General features: G+C 42.5%; 1 protein-coding gene across 10 annotated transcripts in view; it reads left to right on the plus strand.

The window, feature by feature from the left end:
- The window catches only part of robo2 (roundabout, axon guidance receptor, homolog 2 (Drosophila)), a 422,481-nt gene that overhangs the window by 320,480 nt on the left and 76,498 nt on the right, over window positions 1-25,503 (plus strand). For all 10 annotated transcript variants that reach the window (XM_015951000.3, XM_054742448.2, XM_054742452.2 and 7 more), the window contains exons 3-6: window positions 5,506-5,663; window positions 5,827-5,947; window positions 7,372-7,510; window positions 19,797-19,933. In XM_015951000.3, the coding sequence (XP_015806486.1) occupies window positions 5,506-5,663; window positions 5,827-5,947; window positions 7,372-7,510; window positions 19,797-19,933 (555 nt within the window). The remainder of the gene's footprint in view (window positions 1-5,505; window positions 5,664-5,826; window positions 5,948-7,371; window positions 7,511-19,796; window positions 19,934-25,503) is intronic.

Consider the following 25,503-nt stretch of genomic DNA (forward strand, 5'->3'; position numbering starts at 1 on the left):
GTATATATATGTGTATATATATATATGTATATATATGTGTATATATATTTAGCTGCGTTGGCCGGCTAGAGTTACATGTCGACAAACGAGAGGCGTAATGGTGCATTCCAGTTGTCCTAGGAACTCGATTTTCCGAGATAAGTTAGCCGGAAATGATGCAATGAACTCAGAATTCCGAGCTGCAAGCTCATAGGCTTCAGAGGACCCCTATATCCCGAATTTAAAGATGGCTGCATCCAGTGCTACCAGAAAGTAGTTGTCGTCTTTATGTTTTCTCATTTACGTGTCTGTTTTCTTTCTTTTTGCCATTTAACAGCACCGGTAAGTTGTTTTATTGTTGTTATCAATGGTTACATTGAAAAAATGTAACATTTTGGCCCAAAATAGGCCGGTGTTTATGGTTTTTACTTTTTTGGCGTTTATATTTTTACATTTGATTTGTAATGTTTTCTGGTTGTATGTGGTAACTGTCGAAGGGCGTGTGTGTCACTGTTATTTAATGCGGAGAATACTTGGTTTTATAGTTATTTTGGTTTGGTACTCAACAACACTGGTGGCATCCATTTTGTCCCAGTTGGGAGCTGGAAAGTTATTTCCTGTTACGTCATTTCCTGCTCTTGAATTCCAAGTTCCGAGTACAACTGGAACACACTATTACTTCCAGATGTAATCCCAGAAGTAGGGAGAGGGACTTAACGTGCAATACATTTTTCCATCTGTAGGCGATGCTGTCCAACAAAAAACTCCAGGTTTCTGTAAAGTACAGAAACAACACCAGATGAAGGAAGTTCAGACTTGCAAATCTTTGTTCTCCGGCCGTAGATCTGTAGTTCTCTAGGGCCTTTTGATATTTTTTAATAAGTCCAAAATGCATAGCCATATTAATATTTTTCCGACATGGAGTCTTTTTTTCTCCTCCTAGCCCACAGCTGGAATTGGCAGATGCAGCTGGCAGAGGGGTGAAATGTGGAGAAATACACATAAATATTTATAAGCGAGTAAGACAGACAGCCGAGCTTCTGTCCTGCTGGAGCTCCATGGGAGGTGAGATGCCTTCAGTAGAAGAGGAGCTGAATCTTTCAGGGGGATAGAAAGTCAATTACTTCACGTCTGTTGGCTGACTGTTCTAAATGCCTACAGGGCCTCGGAGCTGGAGCCGGAGTTCATATGCACACACCCGCTTAATGATGCTACAATATCAGAGGCCTGGCATGCAGACTAGTAGGAGAAATAAATAAATGTGATGCTTGTGTTATGATGCTAATATAAAAGCATTCACTGGCCTTATGACTCCTGACACGGAGCCACTCCGGGAGGCGCCTCCTGGCTGCCGCGGTACCGTCGATGTCCACATGCTGATAGTCTTATGAAGCAGGGCAAATGTGAATAGATGGTGCTTTTTTTGTGGGGTGATGATGACCTTGATGACTGCGGCTTTGCTTTGAGGATTGTTTCATTTTGTTTATGTCAAACGATGCCAGACTCGACTTAACCTCTTTTCCAGTTGCAGGTCAGAATTCACCGGTTGTTCTGCTTAATGACCCCGTTCGACTACCAAAAGGTTTTCTCCTGATTCTGTGCATTTACGGGCTTCAGAAGCATGTCCGTAAACAATGGTTGGAAGGGATTGTTTGTGTGTGACTGAATGATTGAGGTTCTAAATCCATCGTCTCTTTTTGTGTCATTGGATCGGGAAGGCAAGGTTGGTCCGGATTGTTTTTAATGATGAGATCTGTTTTAGTTGATTTTAGTGATTTAGGAAATCAGGAATTCCGATGTCTGAACACCACCGCTGGATTGCTCCATCTGATGGAAACTTAGCATGTATTTGGTTTGGTTTCTTCTAGCTTGTAATTGGAACCAGTGAGTGCTCTTCACTGGAGGCCCGCTCTACCGCCTGAGCTACTGCTGCCACAGCTTTTGTGGGTGGCCAGTCCACAGAAGTGAAGAATTTTAGGTTTTGTTTTCAAACTTGTGATGCAGAATCATTTATTTTCAAATTTTTTATATTGTTCTGTCTTATTATTTGTTCAAAATGTAAAATGGCAGCCATAAACTGTTTCCACAATTAATTTATTATTCATTAAGCTCAGTTCACATGGCAGGAAATTTAAATTGTTTGACGACCTTCAAAGCAGGAGACCACACATAGATTTTTTTTTTAAATCACAGCTTTACCAGTTATCGTTCGACAGCGTGTGGTTTCCAGAGACACGGCAAAAACTACACACCACACACAAACCGATTTCACAATCCAAAAACCGCTCGAGACCAAACAGTAAATGGCCTGTATTTGTGTATTGCCTTCCACAGTCATAACCTTCTTTTCACACACTGGTGATAATGAGTTACGATGAAGCCACAGCTACCCTGGGGCGCACTGACAGAGGTGAGGCTGCTGGGCACTGACACCACCAGTCCCTCCGACCGCCAAAGGCAGGCACGGCGGGTTAAGTGTCTTGCTTAAGGACACAACAGCAGCATTCCCTGCCTGGAGCCGGGATCGAACCTGCAGCCTTCCAATTACCGGCTCTACCTCCTGAGCGAATGCTACAAAAATGCTACATTCTACAAAATCGACCATAACCTCGCTATTGAAGCGGTTCCGATGTCCATACGAACAGAACAGAGTTTTTTTTTAATTATTTTTATCTGCAGTTCCGAGGCTTTCACCCTTTCAGGAATTAAGTTTGATTTTTTTTAGAAATCTGTAACCCGCACCATGCTAAACCCGCACCTCCTCTCGTGGAGCCCCATGTGATTTAAACTGTAGTGATGTGTCGGTCGTGAACGAACCGGCTTTAAGAGCCGGCTCTTTGAAGTGAACGACGGGAGCCGGCTCGTCATTGGGAGCCGTCCCCTCCCCTCCCCCCTCCCCTCTTGCTTTGGTGAAAGCTGCAGGCGATTGGTCAACATGTGTAGCTGCGTGTCCAGACTGTCCACACACACAGAGCAGTAGGGACGGGGAAGAGGGAGGATCAGACTCAGACAGACAGCAGAGCACATGGGGGCGGAGGGAGACGAGAGGCAATGAGGAGGAGGAAAAAGAAGAGCGAGAGAGAGGAGAGTGCGACGAAGACGGTGAGAAAATGAGCGCCAGCAGTCGGAAAGTGGAGATTTCATAAAGTGTTCAGTTATTAAATCCATAGAACTGATAAATATTTGATATATTGCATTTTTTTACATTAGTAAATCATTTTACATATAGTTTTGCATTATTTTGGTGATAAATGTACTCTACGCAACAGAAAATCTGAGGAGCCACTTGGGAGCCGAAAGAGCCGGCTCTTTTTGGTGAGCTGAGCCAAAAGAACCGGCTCTCTGAAAAGAGCCGGAATTCCCATCACTATTAAACTGAGCACAACTTAGCTTTAACATATAGCGCTAAACATCCCCTTACATACAGATGCCAATCACAGAGCATGTGCAAGTGATGAGGACGTACCTAGACTGATGCAGAGTTGGTCACCTTACAACATAACTTCAGTGTGAAACGATGTGTTTACCTCTTTTAGGGCCAACGGTGCGCGTTCACCATCGAGAGGTGTAGCTTCCACCCATTAACACGGATAAGGTGCTCCAGTGCTGTTTGACCAGCAGCACAGAGATGTTAATGATATGAAGATGCTACACTCTAAAGGTGCAATTATTGATGAATCTGGTCCAGAGACGTTGCGAGCACGGGGATCTCTAATTGTGATATTTACATCAAGCAGCTTTCTTTGACCAACTTTTAAAGTTTAGTTGTGATTGAAAATCCTGTTCATGTGCCCACATGTTGGGCGTTTTAAACTTCACTGTTTGCATTGGACACTTGTTGTTGTTGTGTTTGTATTTTCTGCAGCGTGTTTATTTAGATTGCTGGGTATGAGTGCGCTTACTGTGACACGTGGTGCAGCGCTGGATTAGATTAGACAGCGAGGCACAAGCGCCGACATGATGCACCTAATGTGTGTTCCCTTTGTCACCGCTCTGTTTCAAAGGAAATTGATCCAGACAAAAATCCCACGGGTGCTATCAGCGATGAATGGAGAGGAGCAATTAAAGCCAACGTGATATTGAAAACAGCAGTCTGTGTTTGGTCCAAACCAAGCTATGATTTTAAACTGTAGGACATCTGTTTGTAATGCAAATCCAGAGAGCTCAGGGGTGGCGGCGGTTATACCTCGGCTGGCTAGGGGGTCCGGCACGCTGTGACGGGCTAATTACCTTAGCTCTTTAGATTAGAGGGCAGCCATGCACGAGAGAGAGAGAATCTCTATCTCTGCCTCCTCGGTATTCTCTTCCATTACCCCTGTGTAAAGGTTTCATTTGAATTCATGTCACACAAAAGTCCCACTCGGTGCCCCCGTGCATCCCCAGGATAATTGGGTTGAAAGCTTCCTCCCTTCCTCCGCCCTGCCTCCCCCTTCCTCTAAAAAATAAATAAGGAGACAATGGCTGTGTGGCTTTCTGTGGAGAGGGTAAGACGAGATGAGAGAAGCCGCGAGCGCAGGGACCAGTTATCCTATCTCATAATCCTGGCCCTCCTTACCACTGGCTCCTGCGCCACATGGCATTTACATAAGGACCTGTGGTGCTGCCCCTAATTTAGCCTTTCCCAAGCACCTCCAAATATCCCCCAACAAGCTAAGTCTTTTTTTTTATCCATCGGAGGAATCGTGCGTCCTTCTCTTCAGCGGTGATGGGAAAAATGCTGACGCGGATATTCTCAAAGTGCTTTTTCAAGGATTAGATTTATTATAGATTAAATGGAAAAACTCTTTTGAGTATGTACAGCAGAGGAGGCAGCGTGAGCCCCGGTTTAAATCTTTAAAACCTCATTTTTCAAGGGTTACTTCAAGTACTTCTCTCCTTTGAAAGGTTGCATCCTATTCTGGATTCAGGATTAAATTCCTTACCGGTCGGCGTGTGGCTTTGTGCTTGTCCGTCCTCTTAAATTAGCATTTGTTTACTCGGTGGTGTGTGTCTGTGCGACAGTAGCTCCCCTTGTGTGATAATGAGCTGGTGTTGTGAGTGACTCTGAACACTAAGGAAGGTGAGAGGTTATCTCTCTAATGAAAGGCCTACCTGGGGGGGGGGGGGGGGGGGGGGGGGGGGGTAAATGAGATACAAGAGCATGGTTGTTCATCAGACCACCCACTGGCTTTTCCGTGTTAGCACATATTTGGTTGTGCATGCTACCAAAGTGAAGCAGCGTGCGACGCCTGTTAGCTTTCACAAGTGAGTGGCACCAGGCTTCAGGGCATTCTGCGTCTGTTTGTTCTGCTGCTTCCACGGGGACCTCCATTAGCTCCAATTAGCTTTCACTTTGCTTGCCCAGTCAGATGAAGCTGCACATCCCATTTAAATGGCTCAGACGAACCCTGTCACATTCACACTGTACTGTGCACACATTAGTACACAGCGGGGCGTTTTAAAAGATGCTCAAATCGAATCTGTTGGTGTTTTTATTCACACCTGATGTACACTTTCTAAGGTGTTCCTTCTCCCTTGTTCCTCCAGTGCTGCGAGACGACTTTAGACAAAACCCTACTGACGTGGTGGTGGCGGCGGGAGAGCCGGCGATCCTTGAATGTGTTCCTCCTAGAGGCCATCCTGAGCCCACCGTCTACTGGAAAAAGGACAAGACGCGAATGGATGACAAAGACGAAAGAATAACTGTGAGTGATTAAAATAAATACCTCGGAGCACCATTGGTTTTGGAGCATTTACAAAACCGTTACTGGTTGTTGGATTGGTCTGTCAGTGAATCAAGCATGGTCACGGAGAAATCAATTAAACAGGACGTGATTGGGATGTTTTTTATAAAATGTTGTGTTTCAGTTTCGAGGAGGGAAGCTTATGATCTCCAGCACGAGAAAGAGCGACGCTGGCATGTACGTCTGCGTGGGCACCAACATGGTCGGAGAACGGGACAGCGAAACCGCACAAGTGACAGTCTTTGGTACGCAGCAACTCTCTAAACTTCATAAAGACTCCAGATTCTCTTTGCTGTCCCTGAACACAACTCAACTTCACAATAGAAACATAGAAAAACTTTAGTTATTTTTTGAAGCAACTATACAACCAGTAGCAAATCTTTTAAAGGTTGACTGAAAAAACCTTTTGTTATGTTTTGTTGATTAAGTCAGTCAATCACTTTTAACTCATTTGCTGCCAGCCATTTCCTGATCAGTGAAGCCCTTCACTGCCAGCGTTTTTCAGCGTTTTTACTGTTTTTTTAAGAGTCACAGAACGTTGCAAGTTGGGATGATGTTGACGCCAAAACAATCAAAACAAAGAGGAGACTCACCTCTTACATCAGGAAGAATCTGCAAGTTTCGAGCGTTATCCGTTCTTTCATATTCCGTTGGCGAATTGTGATCGGCAGAAGCTTTTCCGGTACGCGCCTCACTTTTTTTTTTACAGCAGCGGCCCAAAACGATCTCCTAACACATGGATGTTCTGCTTCCTGATCACATGACGTGTGACGCACGCGGATGAAGATCGGCTTTAGAGCTGAGATTTTTGTTCTCTCGGCGTGGGGGCTCATTCCGACACCCCCAGAGTAAAAAAATAAAAATGACGACTTTAGTCATCGTTGGCAGTGAATGAGTTAAAATATGCAAAATTGTATAATAAATGGTAAATGGCCTGTATTTGATATAGCGCCTTCTAGAGTCCTGGAACCCCCCAAGGCGCTTTACAACACAATCAGTCATTCACCCATTCACACACACATTCACACACTGGTGGTGATGAGCCACAATGTAGCCACAGCTGCCCTGGGGCGCACTGACAGAGGCGAGGCTGCCGAGCACTGGCGCCACCGGTCCCTCCGATCACCACCAGCAGGCAACGTGGGTTAAGTGTCTTGCCCAAGGACACAACGACAGTGACAGACTGAGCGGGGCTCAAACCTGCAACCTTCCGATTACGGTGCGAGCACTTAACTCCTGTGCCACCGTCGCCCCATAATGAAATTTTTAGACAGGGAAACCTGTATTTAGCTGAAATACAGATTTTTATTTTTGAGTCATCTACAGAAAAGCATCACTTTCTTTGATTAAAACATGTTTGTGCTCATTGCTAAGGAAGTCCATCAGTACCACTAAAACAGTTGGAGTTTCATCCCCAATGCTTTTGTTTTTAGCCACCTTTTCAGATATTTACATTTAAATGAAAGCACATTTGCTGCTTCCACATAGACATTCCCATTAAATTACATAGGATCACAACAAAAGAGAATAAATAGGTTGGGTTAAGAGTCGGCCTTCATTCAGAGTCTTGGGTTTAGTTTGGGCATAGATGTGATAACATCCTGTTGAGTTTATCATTATTATCATAACTGGTGCTTGAAATTATAGCCTTTGCTGCTCCTCCTCGCAGAGCGACCAACCTTCCTCAGGAGGCCCATCAACCAGGTAGTTCTGGAGGAGGAGACGGTGGAGTTTCGCTGCCAGGTGCAAGGAGACCCCCAACCCAACGTACGCTGGAGGAAAGACGACATTGAGGTTCCTCGAGGGAGGTGTGTACTTTTAAACTGATATTCTCAAAATGGTGGCTTGTTTCAATAAGAACTCCTGGCTATGTTCCAGTATGTGTTTAAATGGGCTTAGTTTAAAAAGAGAAGACGCTTTACCCTTGGATGCCAACGGCATCAGGAGAAAATGGTTTTCCAGAAGAAAAATATTAATTTTCCACGCAATTAAACCCACGTTACAGGTAAATGAGCAGGTGAGCAGAATGGGGGGAATGTAGGAGAGCATTAAAGAAACCTTCCACACTGTTGCGCAGACGAATAGAAACAAGAGACGGAAGATAGCCGCTAATGTGACTGCAGCTGTTCACTGGGAACCGTGGAACAGACACCTCTAAAACCTGGAAGATAATGACTACCTTGTATCCAAATGAAGCTCCAGATGGTGCCTCCTTGCAGATATGAGTCACAAAAGCAGAAACAAATATGAATTTTTCTATTTCCTCTGGAGTTTAATGATCTAGTAAGAATACTGATGGCCCATTCGTGTGTGTGTGTGTGTCAGCTGATTGCTTCAGAGTGACTAACTTATGGTCAGCAGTAGTGGTGTCATTGTCAGGACCGATCTTCTAAGAGACCAGCGTTCTCTTCTGCCTCCAGCCAGCAGGCGGGTCGCACGCGTCTTGGATCGCCCCATAAAACATGGCCTCAGTGGGCCTGACGTCTCCCGAGGCTAGCGGCGGAGGCGGCTTGTTTGCGTCTGATAAGGATTTGGTTCACTGGGCAGTGGGATAAGAGCCCCGTGCCAAGGCAAACACATAAAAGCAATTCACTAAGTCTTTGATGGGGAGTTGGCTCTAAAACGGAGTTCATTTTCTACACTAATTAACAGATTTTCTATGGAGTCGGATATCTGTCAAGAGTTGAGTTCTCGCTAACTCTAACATCACTTTGAAGTTCAGGCACATTTTGGATGATAAACATGAAAAATACAGCAAGAACTGATAAGAAATAAATGTTGTATTGCACTGTGGGACTTCAGCTTTCTTTGGGGTATTGAATACAACCAGTAAAGACAAGAATTGAGACTAAATATATTTTAATTCTGACATTTTCTTTCACTTTGTTGTTTGCCAAACAAAAAAAAAAAGGAAAACCTGTCCATACTTACTTTATTCCTGTAGTAAATACCAGTAAATGAGTTCTGTCTGACTGACAAAGGCTGTTTTCCATATTAGTAAAGTTTCCATTTTGATGACTGTCAAATACGCTGAAGACAAAGAAGAATGGTGGCTTCACACCCCCAGCTGGATCAGGAGTTGTCCTCACCAAAAGAACAGACGCCTACAGAAGATCAAGCAGCCCTATAGGCAGCGGGGAGTGGTCTTTGTTTGCGTTTCATCTCCAAAGGTTACGCTGTCCTTATTATTATGATAAGCTGTTGAATGAGATCGACTCCGTGCGACCGCTCCTCTTCACCATCGAGATGTTTCAACTTGTCTTTGCTGGTTGCTTTACACGCCTGAGTCTCTCTGTGGGTTTTCCGATTGTGCTACTTTTATGCAGAAGAGAAACGGAGCCTCAGCTGAGTAAACAGGTTGTTAGTATGCTCAGTGGCTCCAGCTGCCTCACAGGCAAGCACATGCACACGCATTGGCACCGCGAGCGAAGACTTAAAGCGCCAACATGGCAGCGGCTTTGGTCTCTGCAGGACAGAAGAGGAGGTGGAGATGGGAAAGGGAAACTTTCAATTAGAAGACGAAAAGAATGATGTTCTTTATTTACTGTATTTGTAAAAAAAAAATCAACAAAACGTGATCATTTGGCTTGGCGTTGCAATGTATGTTCCGTTTGTTTATGTTATGGTGAGAAATCTCAGGAGAATCCTGTGAAATGACTGAAATTAGTCAGGCATGTGTCAGAGTGAATGAAAACGTCAGGAAACAACAGGTGCACCAAGATGATAATCAAACATGTGGAGGAAACGTTTATGTTGGCTCTTTAGCTTTTTCACACATTTCCATTCATGTTCCTGTCTGTCATAGGGCTGCAACTAACGACTATTTTAATAGTCGACTTGTCGCCGATGTAGCGTTATGGATATGCTATTTTCTGCCCTTAACAGCTGCCCTTTGACACAGTGACAGTGTGCATAAATTACCAAGATCGTGCGCTTGCTTCTGATGTTCACATTCTAGCAAAGACGACAGAAGAAGGACGAAGAACGCTTTTCATTAGTTAATCAAAGAACTTTATTTTTAATAAAGCTAATCAAAACAACTTTGGTCAATAATAATCAGGTGACCGATCTGTGAAATCACAATGTTATGATTTATGTGTTTTAATGAATAACAGGACTAACTGAGCTAGACACCCTGATCCACATAAGATAAACACAGAACTCTGCCCCGCAACAGAACGGAAGTTCTGATTGGATGCGTGAACAATGTGTCATGTGTTTATCTTATGTGGATCATAGCTCAGTTAGTCCTGTTATTCATTAAAACACATAAATCATAACATTGTGTTTTCACAGATCGGTCACCTGATTATTATTGACCAACAGTTGTTTTGATTAGCTTTATTAAAAATAAAGTTCTTTGATTAACTAATGAAAAGCGTTCTTCGTCCTTCTTCTGTCTTCTTTGCTAGAATGTGAACATCAGAAGCAAGCGCACGATCTTGGTAATTTATGCACACTGTCACTGTGTCAAAGGGCAGCTGTTAAGGGCAGAAAATAGCATATCCATAACGCTACACCGACTATTGAAACGATTAGTCGACTAATCGGATAATTATTAAATTTTTCTTAAATGTAGCATGAGATTGCTTTAATTGCGTGAAAAAATGATAATACACACAACGAAGATGGGTACTTCAATGGAAAATGCATATTTTATTGAACTTTGCTGCTGATAGGCCAATCCATGCTAAAAGTCAATAAAAATGCCCCGTCTAACACCAATTAGGCACACTGCTCAGTCACTATAGAAATAAATGCATTAATAAAATATAAATACTTTAGTCAGACACAGTCGGGCGTAACATTAAATCTCCTTTTTTAAAAGTGAAAATATGTTCTAAAAAAATGTAAAATGTACATCCAAAACAAAACGTATCGGCTTTCGTGTTATTTAAATCTTACCGAGGTGAGTCAGACTCTGTTTCATTCAACTGTCCGACGTGCTTTCTCTTTAAGCGTTCATGCATCATCGAGGCGCTGCAGTGATACGCGAGGACTCCTTTGCAAACAATGCAGGTAATCTTTATATTCGCTGAATCCAGGCTAGAATGCTCCCAAACTTTAGATGTTTTGGTACGCGTAGCTTCCGTGTTGGACGCCGCCATTTCTGTTAGTTGGCGCTCTGCAGAGAAGCTATTGCGCATGTGCGACTCTCGGCAGGGATTGTAATAAAGTGAGATGTCTCACTCTGTCATAAAAAAACATGTCTGGCGACAACGTTGACAATGAAATTCATTGTCGACTATTTCTATTGTCGATATTTGTCGACAACGTCGACGAATCGTTGCAGCCCTAGTCTCTCATGACATAGTTTTGCTGTTTTGCAACATTCTGTATAAAACTCCAGAAACCCTGGATGTTGGGATGTTACGCTGGAGTATTTTGTTTGATTAAACGTAGACTTTATGTTATTTACAGAAACTTGGCTTTCATTTTAAATGTTTTATGCTTTAAGTATTTAATTCAAGACTAAATAAACAATCTTACTGTTTAAAACTTGAGTTTTTTTATCTTAATAAGTTATAGCAATTACAAATAGCTGTGTAAAATAAAAAAGCAGCTGCAAGGTCAGAGCAATGTTCTCTAATTACACACACATTTAAAGTTCACTACATGACATTAATAATAGAACAAACACCCATCAAGATTGCATCGTTTCCTGTTTCTGGCCTCGTTTCAGATTTTAAAACCTGATAAATCATAAAGAAAGTTTTAGAAAAGGAATGAGCTGAAATTAGATCAGCCCCGTTTTCTGACTTCATCTTGATAATTTCGGAACAGGAAAACCTTTGACTTTTAATGTTTCTACACAAAACTCTAACTGATGTCCTGACCTATTAAAACTAAAACATTAGCTGTCTCTTAGGACAGGATCTAAATTAGAAGACAGCTTGTTTGTGGGCTGAGAAACAGGAGGTTCCTGGGGCTTTTAATTGTTGCTGGGGTGGTATGAGAAAACTGAGCTTCAGGCAGGATTTAATTCATTTACCAGCATGAGCAGCTTTTAACTCCCTGTTTCAACTTAAATGGATTGTTTTCCTGCTTTTATGTGATTAGATACAGATAATAAAACTAAAATGTACTTTTACTCTTCGATTTTTCAATATTAAGGCCCGCTTCCATCATCTATGGTGGAAACAGGCTTTTATGTTATTTTTAGTTCTTGTTTTTAATTCCTGTTTTATTCCTTGTCAGGTCGCTTTTATTCATTGTTTTATCCTTTTGCCTTATGCTCTACATTTTATGTTCTACATTTTAACTTCTCTTTTTATGACTATGTCTTTTTACAATGTGGTCTAGCGCCTTGCTGGCCGGAAAAAGGTTATGGAAGGCGCTATATATAAATAAAGCTTTGATTGATTGGTTGATCCAAACTATCAGGTAATTTAACTAGACCTTTGGCGTGAACATGTCTCCATTTCAATGGGCGGGCCCCAAAATGACCACATTCTGGTCCCATAACTTGGGGTAAATACACAGAAATGGCCCGTTGGTCAGCTCACGCCGATTGGTTGCGACCAAACAACCGGCATTTGTAGAAATGGAAGCATTGTGAACGAGGCAAAATGGATGGATAAGAAAATAAGGAGCATTCACACTGCTTTAAAAATGCTGTTTCTGACCTTCCAACTCAGTAGAATACTGTGGAGATTCTTCCACAACTCTCACCTGGCAAACCATCCTGTATGTACCAATATAGTCTGGCCACGACCAATCAATAGAGCTCAGTCATAGGGGCGGATTCTACGGTTGTCTTTTAAACTGTCTCTACACAGAGTTTGACACTAGGACCCATCAGCAACAACCAACAGGACAAATTCATAGAGACAAAAATCATTCAACGGGCCAGTCTGCCCTACGCCACTGAAGAAAGTGAAGAAGTACCTCTACCTGCTCTTGTCTCGAAGAAAAGTCCAAGTCTAAATCGTCCACAGTTGATGACAAAGGCATTCCTGAATCGACGTCCACAACGTTCTTTAGTCTCCTACAGAGCGCAGTAAAATACCGTATGTCGATTCTTCTGGTCATCAAACGCGGCATTTCACACCACACAGCCGCTCTCCCGGACCCTTGAATGGTTTCATTTATGGCAGACTATGACAGAATAAAACTTTTAAAAATTTTATTAACGTCCACGAACGCCTTTTGGAGATGATCAGTGACGTCACTCACTGCCAAAACGGTCCCGATTCGCTCATGTTTAAGGCCGATTTTGTAACACGATGAAGGCACAGAGCCAACACTTTTCCTGCAACCTTCCCACTAACAGAACTGTCCTGGAACTCCTATAATGTAAACACGGCTAATATCTCTATCAAACTTGTTGTCATCCGTTGAGGTCCACTGTAGCTTCTGCAGCACCAGAGAGCCAGGAGGGGAGCTTTGTGTCTCATAATAAAAATATCCTTTCAGTTTACACACAGCAAACAAAAAGACTTGCAGTGGGCCAGCTTTATTTGCCTACAAGCTAAGCGCGTGGCCCCTCCGTTGGTATTCTGCCCTTTCCTCAATTGTTTTGGACCCCCGTGTCCTCCCCTGTGCCTTATCAGAGACGCTTGTGTCTCACGGTCCATCTGTATTCATGCCCTCTGTCCCCGCTGACCTCCACCGCTCAGCCTCTGCAACATTCAGCAGAAAAAGCCTTTCTTTCCGACTCAATTCCTCTGAGGCGTGTGTGTGTGTGTGCGTGATAGAAGTGTGTAGGTCATTCTGTTAGAGAGAGCTGTAAAAGCTGGTGTGACAGGAGGGCCTTTGTTATGCTGACCATCCAGTTTCAGTGATTTCTCACCTTTCCTACTCAGCAGAATGAAAAGATGACAGGATACAGTTCCTGTCTCTATTACTTCCCCCGACACATCAGGGGAAGTTGGAAGGAGCGAGTGGAAGTGAGATGATGGAGTGTCTCATTTTAAGGTGTATTGATAAATGTTTTGTCAGCAGCAATGCGAGACCGTTCAAATAGAAACTTCAGTAGCCTTTCTTTTGATGTGACTGATTTGCACGTTATCATAAAATATATTTTATTTTGAAAAGATTCTGCTGCAGAAGTCACAAATTTCCTCAATGCATTCCTAAACTCGTTGTGTTTTCTTGAAAATTCAACTTACAGAAGCATGGAAATGGCTTCCAGACTCTGGTCAGTGAGTTTTATTCTGCTCCTCCATTTATATTTTTTTCTCATTTTCTCCAACATTTTCCTGTGAAGCCGCGGCGCCTGCTGCAAACCGTTTCGATTTAGAAAAAATTTCACCATTTCCTCCGTTGCTTTGGCAGAGAACAGAGACAAGAAATCAGTCCTTTTAGAAAAATATTAGACTAAAAATTTCCTCCAAATCTGCCAGCCCAGTCATGGAGGTGGAAATCTTGCCCCACTGTTCCGTGATTAATGTGGGATCAGTGATGAATGTCAGAGGGATTGTTGGCCATGAGGAGTGCCAGGAACTAGAGGGAGGGCAGCTTTGGCTGAAGGCGGTATTGAAGCAAGATGAGAAGCGATAGAAGATAATTGATTTCCTCTTATGGGTAACAAGGCCCGGACAGGTAGGCTTCTGCTGCTTTGATCAGCGTAAGGGGAAATTAGTGGTCAGATGGTGTGAAACTGGATCAAACCATCAGAATGAAATGAAGCAGAGAGGGGACTTTGTGTCCGAGTCTCTGACGTCATCTTAAGTATGACTCATACTCCCAGACGTGTACTTACAGTGAACCGGCAGATAAGACCTTCTCGCTGAATGCCTCTGGTCAACACACTCATCCTTCTGTTTACGCAGTCGGAGATAAAGATCCCTTGATGTGGGTGAACTGGCACAAGTGTGAAGGTCGCACACGGGTGCTTGTGTTCCTGACAGAAACTTTAAAAATGATCTTTTGGGATGCATTGCTTTTAAAGTGTGCCCGTAAAATTTTCATCCCCGCAGCCTTCTCAAGCTGCAGACCCATCAAGCTGACGACCAAGATAAATACCGCTTTGTTTTGGCATTTGCTTGCATTGCCATCGCTCCTCAATCACCCACATGAGTGAAGGAGCCTGTGTGCTGGACGGTGTTGTACTTTGGTCTGTGTACATGTGTACACTAGGCCTTCTCTGGCTGAAATGGAAGGAAAGTCCAACCGGCCGAACTTGGCTCCCCTATTCTTTTCGCAGCCCTTTAACTCCTGTAATTACATTCCTTCTCTAATGGAGAACAGAGCTCTCCCTGACTCCAGTTGCAATAAAGAGCTTCTGCTCCCTTGCTGTGTGTGCTTACATGTGTAGCCACAACTGCCTCTTATCCCGGAGAGAACTTCCTGTCACCTTGTCATCTCAGCTGATTCCATATGGGAAGTTGATTACAGATTGATTGCATTCATGTTTCTTTAATAACTGGTGGACTAGCCCGAGGTTCTGCTGTGAGAGGCTGATAGAGCTGGGACCAAGAACAGTCAGATTGTTGTACGGTAGTTGCACACCTGGGTTCTCCAACAACGAGGGCTCAGTCACGACTGTGGGACCCTGAATGAGCACTCGGGATGTTGGCGTTCAAGTGGATGATGCTAGTCAATCTTCCGTTTGTCATAATGATGGAGATCCCAAATGGTGTGTTTCTTATGCCTCATTGGTATCAGTGTTGTAGACTCTAATGGTTTACACCTTCAGTGTTTCATTTCTTCACATCAAACAAGCTTCATACCAATGTGAAGACGGGAATCACACTAGAGGTCAAAACAAATCAACCAAACTAAGAAGAGCTGGTCTTCGCCATTTAAGCTAGCCTGGCAAGCCATCCTATAAATATATGCCATTTAAGTCATGGTGTGTCATTTCCCTGGTGATGGGGATAATACATACCTAAATCAATGCAAGCAAGCAGTATTTTTGTGTTTGCGTAAGACCTTACCAACGGATGCCCATTAGGGTCAAAACTCACTGGGAATACAACCTCCAGCTAAATAACAAGCACATCAGACTCCCTTTCATCACTGGCAATGAGTGAAAAGGTAAATGTATAAAACAGCAACGTCCATGAATTGCGATAGTTTTGTAAGTGTTTGTTACAAACCAGTAAATGCATTTTGTCCTCACGGGCTCCCGTAGATGGAAACTTGGCGTCTAAAATGGCGTCGCCCAGAGTCTTAGACCCGCTCCCACATATTTTAGACTTGATCTTTAGAAAGAAAAGAAAGAAAACAATCTTTTATATAGCGCCTCACCCAAAAAAAAAGATAAAAAATGTGTTTAAAATGAGAAAAAATATCAACTTTATGGTTGTATGTTACAAAGCCGCCAATATTTTTCAACACCTGGGCATCATTTAATTAATTTTTTAACATTTTGATTAATATTTCCAGAGAACAATGGTCAAAAATACACATTAATAACTTGACTTCTGGTAACATAAAAAGTGGAACGACTTACAAGGCATTTGTCCTTCTAGCAACCACTGAGACGGAGACCGCAAGCTTGTGATTGGTCAGGTTGCCGCTTCCTTTAAATTCGTCAACTGCCATTGTGCCCTCAAAAACATAAAGACAGCCGAATATATCTAGCGGCAGACATGGAGAAGCTTGAAGAATGCCTCGCGGAAAAACTCTAAAAATATGAACATATATACCTGTGACTGGTGGAGTAATAAGATGCACAGCAAGTGTTTTATTTGTGGATGGGAATTACTGGAAATGTGGGTTTAGAGGTGGTGAGCGCAAGGAGAGGTGGAGGAAAATGAAGGACATATTTTTCTGTGTTAAATAGTCTCTGAAATGCAACAAACACAATGGTAAATGCGCTATCCTGGACTGGATACAAGACGGGATACCCCAGAAAAGCGTTACGCCCTCTGCTGTCTTGGCGGGGAATTGGTTTGCAACATTCCCCACGGGACAGAGAAGTCAGAGAGCAAAACGTCTCCGTCAATACGTGTTCTCCTTCATGAAGCTGACACAAAAGCATTAACTGGGCTTTACACTGAGGCTATTTGTCCGACTCAAGCAGCAAAGGATCAAGACAACAGAGTCACAAGCATTCGCCTGGGCTCACCAGATACTCGTATAAAGAGATCTGATGACTTCTGTGGGAACTAACCCCGGTCCACTGACACCAGACTAACTGTAGGCTCCTGTATTAGTACCATTTTGATACAGGTCACTTTAGGGATCCTGTCTTGGCAAGTTTATTAGTGGAAACGTTGACCAACTTGGTATTAATAAAGCAGTTTTTCACTCATTCACTACCAGCTGTTTCCTGATCAGAAAAACCCTTCACTGCCAGCGTTTTTCAGCATTTTTACAGTTTTTTTTAAGAGTCACAGAACGTTGCGCTTTAGGATGATGTCAATGCCAAAACAACCAAAATAAAGCGGAGACTCACCTCTTACATCAGGAAAAATCTGCACACTTCGAGCGTTATGCGTTCTTTTATAATCCGTTGTTGAATTGTGATCGGCAGAATGTTTTCCGGATCGCGCCTCGCTTTTTTTACAACGGCGTCCCAAAATGATCTAACACATGGATGTTCTGCTTCCTGATCACGTGACGTGTGACGTATGTGGATGAAGATCAGCTTTAGAGCTGGGATGTTTGTTCTCACGGTGCGGGGGCTCGTTCCGACGCCCACACATTAAAAAAATACAAATGACGACTTTAGTTGTCGTTGGCAGTGAATGAGTTCATGTTGATCGTGCATCAGCATTTGCTGTATTCAACTAAAATATACACACAATACATTTTTGGCCTGAAGGTTACAAAAAGTACGTCATGGAACTGTTTTTTTAATCAACAGACCTAGTCAGGGTTGGTTAAGACTTAAAAGCACCTTTTTTGTAAAGCTCTCTTTTATCATTTCTGTGTCAAGGACCCATCGTGTTGCCTTAACTTGTTCCTGTCACTCTTAAGCTCATCTTCACCTCCGCTTCCTGCAAGTCAGGAGTTCATGTTGAGCTACCAGTTGTATCCGGAAGGCAGAAATGATACTCCGACCATTAGATTGTTTGTTTTTGACTTGACAGCAGGTTGTCTCAAAAGGTGCCGTCTCATTCCTTCAGATGCCACTCACCAGGTCTCATGAATAAATGCTTTATCCACATCTACCAGCAATACCTGAACTGTATGTCCCCTTTTCCTAGAACAAAGCACTCAGTCATGACTCAGTCAAATAATCATTATGGCTCTTTAAGTGCCTGTGTGGAGAGGTGGAACCAGCAGTCATAGTTGAGGAATGTACTTCAATAAAAGTGCCTTTGAATGCTTTTTCTCCCAGAAAATGTCATAACAGCAGGTAAAAAAACAAGACATGGATAGACAGGATAAATTAGTTTTGCTGCTGCCAGTGGCAAACAGCCATCAGTGCACCTGATAGTTGAGTAAAAGGGATTTCTGGCTCTGAAGGAAATGAACCATGGCACACTGCTGCGCGGCAGACACATCAGTGTTGCTCGGAGCTGCAGTTTGTTGCTTTTTGATATCGTCTAATGTGGCATCCAGACAAACCTCTTTTTCATTTCTTAGAAAAAACACAAACAAGGACATGGGCCTCCATTTAAAAAAAATGTTAGACTACTCTTCAAATATTTGCTGTGCTTCTTGGTCAGTAGCTTAAAATTCACTTAAATGAGTTATACACTCATTACTTTAAAGAGACGCTAGGCAGTTTTGGCTTGCTTTTAGCAGCCCCTGGTGTTCGTTAGTCAAACCAAAAGTGAAGCCTAGCTCCTTGCTGTGTGTTTCTCGCTTTAACATCTTAATCTAAGTAATAAAATGTCTCCTCGACGTTCATTAGTGTCTACAGGAGTGGTTCATCACTTAATCAAACAAATCAGCTGTGTTCACGATCTAAAACACGCAGGAAATGTGCTGAAAGCAGACTCCAGCGCCAGGCATGTCAACTCCACTTTACTAAGTCCAAAAGGGACTGGACAGCTCTGCAACTCTGAAGTTGCAAATGTGACATTCTGGCCACAGGTGGGCGATGGAGGCTGAGTAGCCTTTCTTTAACCCTGTAAAGGGTCATTGAAGCACATACTTGCTCAAGAAAATGATTTAAAATATGAAAAAGTTGTGTAGTATCCCTTTAAAACATTTGCTGTGGTCTCCAGTATGAATGAATGACTTGTGAATTGTTTTCAGTGGGAAAAAGCTTGAGTTTTTCTTCATTATTATCCATGATATACCAACGTCTCTTCTCTGATTGGCTGACAGCAACACACTTTTGTTCGCTCTTCTTTCTTAAATGACACAATATAACTCAAGCCTGAAGGAGTTCTGCCGAGATGCTAATGCTAATTGTTAGCTTCTACTAGGCGAGATGTGCTCTGCTCTTTCCTGGATGCTAACTCAACAACCCCATTGTGAGCCAAGCCTAATTTTCAGTGTGACACACTGTCGATCTGTGTGGCTTTTTCTCACTCAGGCGTCTCCAGTCTATTTTCTACCAGTGACTAATGCAGGAAATAGGGGTAGAAGACCATTTTCATATTCTGCATGCATGTGAAGCTCGTGTTTCAAAAAGAACATGAATTTTATGTTTGCCAGTGAACCTCACCTTTAAAGTCCACATGCATGTAGCAGCTGTAAAACACACCGGCACAATGTTCCTCATAGGCCACCTTCTGGTGGTGGACACATCTAGAGAATGTGTATAAACTCAGGAGCTACTCTTAAATATTGAATGAACTTGCTTTCTCACTGAATCCGTGTGTTTCTGTGAGCTAAGAGTGACTTTTGAATAATTGATTCCCCTTCCTGCGATCTCCATTCATCAAAAAGAATAGCTGTGCTTCTTTGCAGCAAACGCAAAAAAAGAAAAAAAAATCTTTGAAGTTTACTCCCAAATGACTCAGCAGACATGAATGAACTCTTAATGATAATGTCTGAGCCGTCAACTTACCTGAAAGCCAGACGTTGTGTCTCCACCTGCTTCTGAGCTTCAAGGGTGAAGCCAGTGTTGTGTTTTGGGCACAGGAGAGCATCCCAGTTCCCCTTGGTTTGATCATTTTGTCCCTGCGTCTAGTTTTCCTGTACGTTCATGAATCTGAATAAAGTTGTAAACATGTGGGGTTTTGTTTTTACAATGCGAGGTACAGTATAGTAAAATATGTAGTTTTATTTTATTCTTTACAGGTATGAGATTAAGTACGACAAAGAAGACTACGTTCTGAGGGTGAAGAAAACCTCGGTTAATGACGAGGGCACCTTCACCTGTGTGGCAGAAAACCGAGTGGGCAAGCTGGAGGCCTCTGCCTCTCTCACAGTCAGAGGTACGAAACACATTTGTCCTTTTTCATTCTTTAGCTTTGGAAACTCAAACAAGTCACGGATCCCCTATCTTGCACCAACATCAGGGTTTTGTCCCCTGGGATTCTCTATACAAAGACGTTGAGACGTTGACGGCCCATGAATCTATTAAATTATTTACATCTGTAATTGCACCATCGGTGCGCTCTGTCACCACCGTTGTGGTGGCACGCTGCTGCTGCTACCCGCCACGGCGGAGCCACCCAGTCAGCAAAGCCATTTCACTGATTATTGGTGCACACCAGCACCACCACACCTGGGCTGTGCATGGTTAACACAAACGTTCCTAAAATCATTAGCATAGCATAGCATAGTTTATTTATATAGCACGTTTAAAATGCAGCATGGGAGCTGCCCAAAGTGCTGCACAGGCTAAAACAAAACACAACCATTACAAGGAGCTAAAACAAAGGATAAAAATCTCAATCAAAGGCAGATAAAACATGATGAATACTAAGAACACATTAAAACAATGATACAATAAAACACTAAAACGAGTCACTGTCTAAAAGCCGAAGTGTATTGTTATTTATCTTCCTTTCATTACACCCAAGTGTTTACTGGCCCTACGGAGCACTTTAGAGCAACAAAAGAAGCCAGAAGAAGTAGAAATGTTTTGCCCTTTTAGGAAGCTAGCTGCATCATTATAAACCAGTTGGCAGCATTAGACTTAAAGTTACCATTTCTGCTATTGGGGCCTCCTTAGTGAGAATAAGGGTTTTAGAAAAATGCACCATCACAATGTATCTTAGTGTTTTTGGCTCCTTCTGTGCTTTAATAACACCACTTAACAAAAGTCCAGACAGTACCCAACAAACATTGGTCCGACGCCGACGTGGTGTCCACATCCAAAAATGGTTGCGGTAGGATGGCCCGAATTTGTAAAAATTATAGAACATGTCTTAAAAAATCCATTCAGATACATTTGTACATGCCTACAGTTATATGTATAATTGTTATTTTGACAGTTACTTACGTGTAGTTCAACATAGCATCCCAGCAAATATTGGTCCGACGGCAACATCATGTCCACGGCCAAAAATAGCCGCGGTAGGACCCTACAAAACATTGATCTGGCGGCGACGTGGTGTCCACGGTTAAAATGGTCGCGGTAGGATGTTCCAAATTTTAAAAAAAAAGTAACATTTCCTAAAAATCCACTCAGATTTGTAGTTACATGTATAATTGTTACACTGACAATAACGGACGTATAGTTGAACACATGGCATGTCGTGAATCAGTTGTAAGGCAAAATCTACAATTTGTCACATCATAAACATCAATGGGATAGCTCAACTGGTTCGTCATCTGACTTTCACTCTAGAGAACCTGGGTTTGAGTCCAGGCTGGGATAAGTCAATCGGTAAAGCAAGGTCGGACACAGGAAGTACTATAATTATTATTAAATGTAAAAACTACATTTTATTTTACAGTGTAGATGAGATGTACACTGACGGTCATTAAACATCCTAATGAAACATGCCGAAAGACGTGTAATTCATGTCCAATAAAGACGTCGGTTCAACTTTCATTCTGGTTGAACTATTTTTCAACCATGACGGGACGTGTCGGCCCGACGTCTTTTCAACGTTGATTAAACGTCCGAATGTTTGCTGGGTGGTTTTCCCCCTAAGACCAAATCTGACCCCCTCAAAGGATGGTTTGAATGCAATTTGAAACCACAAGTGGGAGTTTGGAGCAGACAGCTTTTATCACCAACAGTCAGAGAGAAACCGATGCTTTCAGCTCATCAACAAACTGTCCAGTGGACACGGGCTACTGGATTCATTCTGTCATGCTTACACTACGCCAAAAGTCTGTTGGCTCCAGCTCAACACGTCATTCATTCTGACTTTTTTTTTTACTTTGTTGTGTTTGATTTCTCTTCTTGATTTTTTGTTTGTGTGTGTGTGTGTGTGTGTGTGTGTGTGTCTTACATTCTTGTTTTTGTTTGTTTTCTTGTGTTGTGTGTGTGTCCACTCCACCTTTGTTGTGTCTCCAGCCCGTCCTGTTGGTAAGTACCCATCGCTAAGATTTGCTCCCATCCTGCATGAGATCCCACTTCAACATTCCTGCTCTCCATGCTTGATGATTCGTTTTTATTGGTTCAGTGTTTGTGTGATTGACTAACACAAACATCCCATCCAACTTCCTTCTCTGTAAATTGTTTTCTAATCTAACAATGGTGCTCTTGTTGAAAATTGCGCAGCTTTTTTTTGTCAATAATCAAATTAAACATAAAGGTAAACATCACGTGCTTTAACTTAGTGGAACGCAGAGACAAATGACATAGGAGACACTTTATGTTCACTTGGTTTCAGTGCTAATTTCTATAGCAAAAAAATACAATTGAATCAGCAAAAAAATACAATTGAATCTGGTAAACGTTGTTCCAGCTACACCAACACAAGGTTAGAAACTCTCCGAATGATGGTTTGTTTATTTGCGAGTTTTGATGCCGACTGCTAATTGCTGGAAAACCAAACTGAGATCTTCGTTGTGTTGAACCAGCTTGTCTTTGTGATCTTTTTGCTGAACTGCATGACTCATGCCTGCGAAACTGGGTAGCGTTCGACTAGAGACAGAAACATCAGGATGGTAGACCTGTAGTCAGCCTGTTAATCAGCCTGAGTTCTTGGAAACAAAAACAAGAATAATTTTGTAACAATAAACCTGCAACATGACAAAGAATGACAGAAGTTTCTGTGGAGATGGGTTTGACTGGTGCTAAAACAGAAAGGGGAAAACAGGCCCTGCCTCGGTGGCAGGACTTTGGTTGCCAAAACACCAGTAGCTGTTCATCGGTTGTCAAACTGTCAGCTTTTTAGAAAATGGAGGAAATTACACATTCAGTCTGCCTGTGGGAAGAGACAGTAATTGCTGTCAACCTTTGAATAAAATATGATTGAATGTGGGATTTTAAAGGAGGAGGAAATTTTTGTGACTGCAAAAGCTGAGTGGATCTCTGTCTTCTTGTCCATTTGTTTTTTTCACCCTGACTGCTGTTAGATGCTGAGCCCTCTGCAAACCAGGCAGATGTGACTTGTCATGAATTAAATATGGGCCCACCTTTCTCGTGTTTCCCAGGGAGTGGACAGGAAAGAGCTTCTCATATGTCATCAAGGGTCTCAGAGTCTAAACACGGAAAGTGCGAGGTAGTCCAGAGCTAAGCTATGAAAGTCTGACACTCTGATTTCCTTTATGTCTAAAATTTAGATCTATAGTTTTCATTATTTCATTTGGGGTTTTCTTTTCAAGTTTTTGGGGGTCTCATCCGGGATCATTGTTATGTTTGTTAGTGCATTATTGAAAATATAAAGTTCACTCACGGGTTATGATTGAAGGTTTAATCAATACATTTGCAGTGGTCTCTAGTAGAGGCTGACCGATATTGGTTTTTCTATTGCCGACAATGATACAATGATACTGATTAAAAAAAAGGTCAGGGTCAGGCGATGGCCGATTTGAGGTGACGAAATGTAGACATTTTCTACCTTATTTACATGCTTAAATGTCACTAATAGCATCCGTTGATGCACAACATTTCTGAAGTTTTTGAAAACTGAAATTAACCGACCAAGTATTAAAGAGCAAGTCACCCCCTACCAGAGTCTTACTCCACTCCCACTTCCTGTTTGAAAAATGCAACAAATGCTGTTGCCTAGCAGACCGAGAGGGCAGAGCCACTAACAAATACACACACATACACACACACACACACACACACACACACACACACACACACACAGGCTCTCAACGACATTGTGACATCATATGGTACCAGCTAACGTTCTAGGGTACTTCTTAGCCAATAGCGACGGCAGATTTGAATTCAAATGCAGTGCTGAGTTTTTACCTGACAACGGCACAACACTGAAAATTAAAATTTCATTAAAATGTACTAAAGTGCAAAACTTTTGACTACACGTGTCTGCAGCACGATTAGACACATATTTATATAGTTTATCAGATAAAAAATTGATTTGGGGGTGACTTGCCCTTTAAATATTTTAAACTTACATAGGTTGTAGACCCTTTTTCAGGAAGTTGAAGTCAACTGGTAGAGAAAGTAGTTTCAGACGGCAGGATCTGAAGTATTTTTTTTTTCCTGAAAACAGCTATGCGACTCTACCACTTAGCCAGTTTTATTTGCAACGCTGATGTTTTATCAGTACAAATAACACAAGCCTGAAGGAGTACGGTTAGCTTCTACCAGCCAAGACATTCTCTGCTGTTTCCTGGACTGTTTCCAAGATGAATGTTAAGTGACAGTGTGATGTAGATCTGCCAGCCTTTTCTAATCCTAGAGTTTCTCCGTCTATCAGAAGCTAATGCAGAAGATAGGTGTAGGAGACTATTGTCATGTTCAGCCTGAGCAAAAATCTCAAAGTGACTCATTAGAGTTTTTTTCAGTGACCCGCACCTTAAAAACTGTTTCCAAGAATTTTACCCGTGAAACATTATGAAACCTAAATACAAAAAAAACCTTCGTTTCTTTTTGTTTTAATGGGAAAGAGAAAAATATTTTAATGAAGACGATGTCAAAAAGGGAAATCTTGGAAGCACATTAAAGCAATGTTTCTGAAAGGCGTGAAACCATATTTTTAGTGAGTCTTTAGTAATGTGGTGTGTAGGATGGAACAGAGAACGAAAAGGGAGGGAGCCGTGTCCTTGCCAGAGCATGATTTAGGAGCTGTGTATCAGGCCCGGCATTATGAGAGCCACAAGATATCCAAGCTGCAGAAGGCCAAACGGGAAGGCAGTAAATCTGTTACCATCTGCAGCATTCCCAACTGTGTATATCTTTGACAAATACACACCCCCCAAAAAGGGATTACATGAAGAAATCAGCCAAATGGGAAGAGACCTGAGTCTGAAACCAGCTGGCTTATTAGAGAAAAGACTTGCAGAGAACTCAGAAGAATCAGAGCGAGAGAGAGAGAGTGTGCGAAATGTTTAGTTGCAACAGTTCGCTCTTTTTGTATCTAAATATGTTAGTCTAGATGGAAAAAGCCTCTTTCACATTTTGTCTGGACATCTGAGAGGTCATGCCTGTCACCGAGGCCCCTTGATCTGGTCGTTTCTCATGGATGCTTTAATCGTGTCACCTCCTGTAACATTTCTGTCATTGTATACGTTAGTCAGGATATGTTAGTAGAGGTTAAAGGTCATGCAGCTGATTATCTTCCTTTATTAGAGACTGTGAGCTTCTGCGTTACAGTTTGGTTTCTTGGGGAGTCATTTAGAAGTGTGTTTGTGTAGAGGTCGTTAAATAAATGCTGACCTTATAATATCTTGAGTGCGTTCCTCCAGATGGCCTGTATTTGATATAGCGCTTACTAGAGTCCTGGAACCCCCCAAGGCGCTTTACACGATGTAGCCACAGCCGCCCTGGGGTGCACTGACCGAGACGTGGCCGCCGAGCACTGGCGCCACTGCTCCCTCTGACCACCACCATCAGGCAAGGTGGAGGACACGACGACAGCGACAGACTGAGCGGGGCTCGAACCTGCAACCTTCCGATTACGGGGCG

The sequence above is a fragment of the Nothobranchius furzeri genome, chromosome 13 (assembly GCF_043380555.1).
Source record: "Nothobranchius furzeri strain GRZ-AD chromosome 13, NfurGRZ-RIMD1, whole genome shotgun sequence".
Lineage (NCBI taxonomy): Eukaryota > Metazoa > Chordata > Actinopteri > Cyprinodontiformes > Nothobranchiidae > Nothobranchius > Nothobranchius furzeri.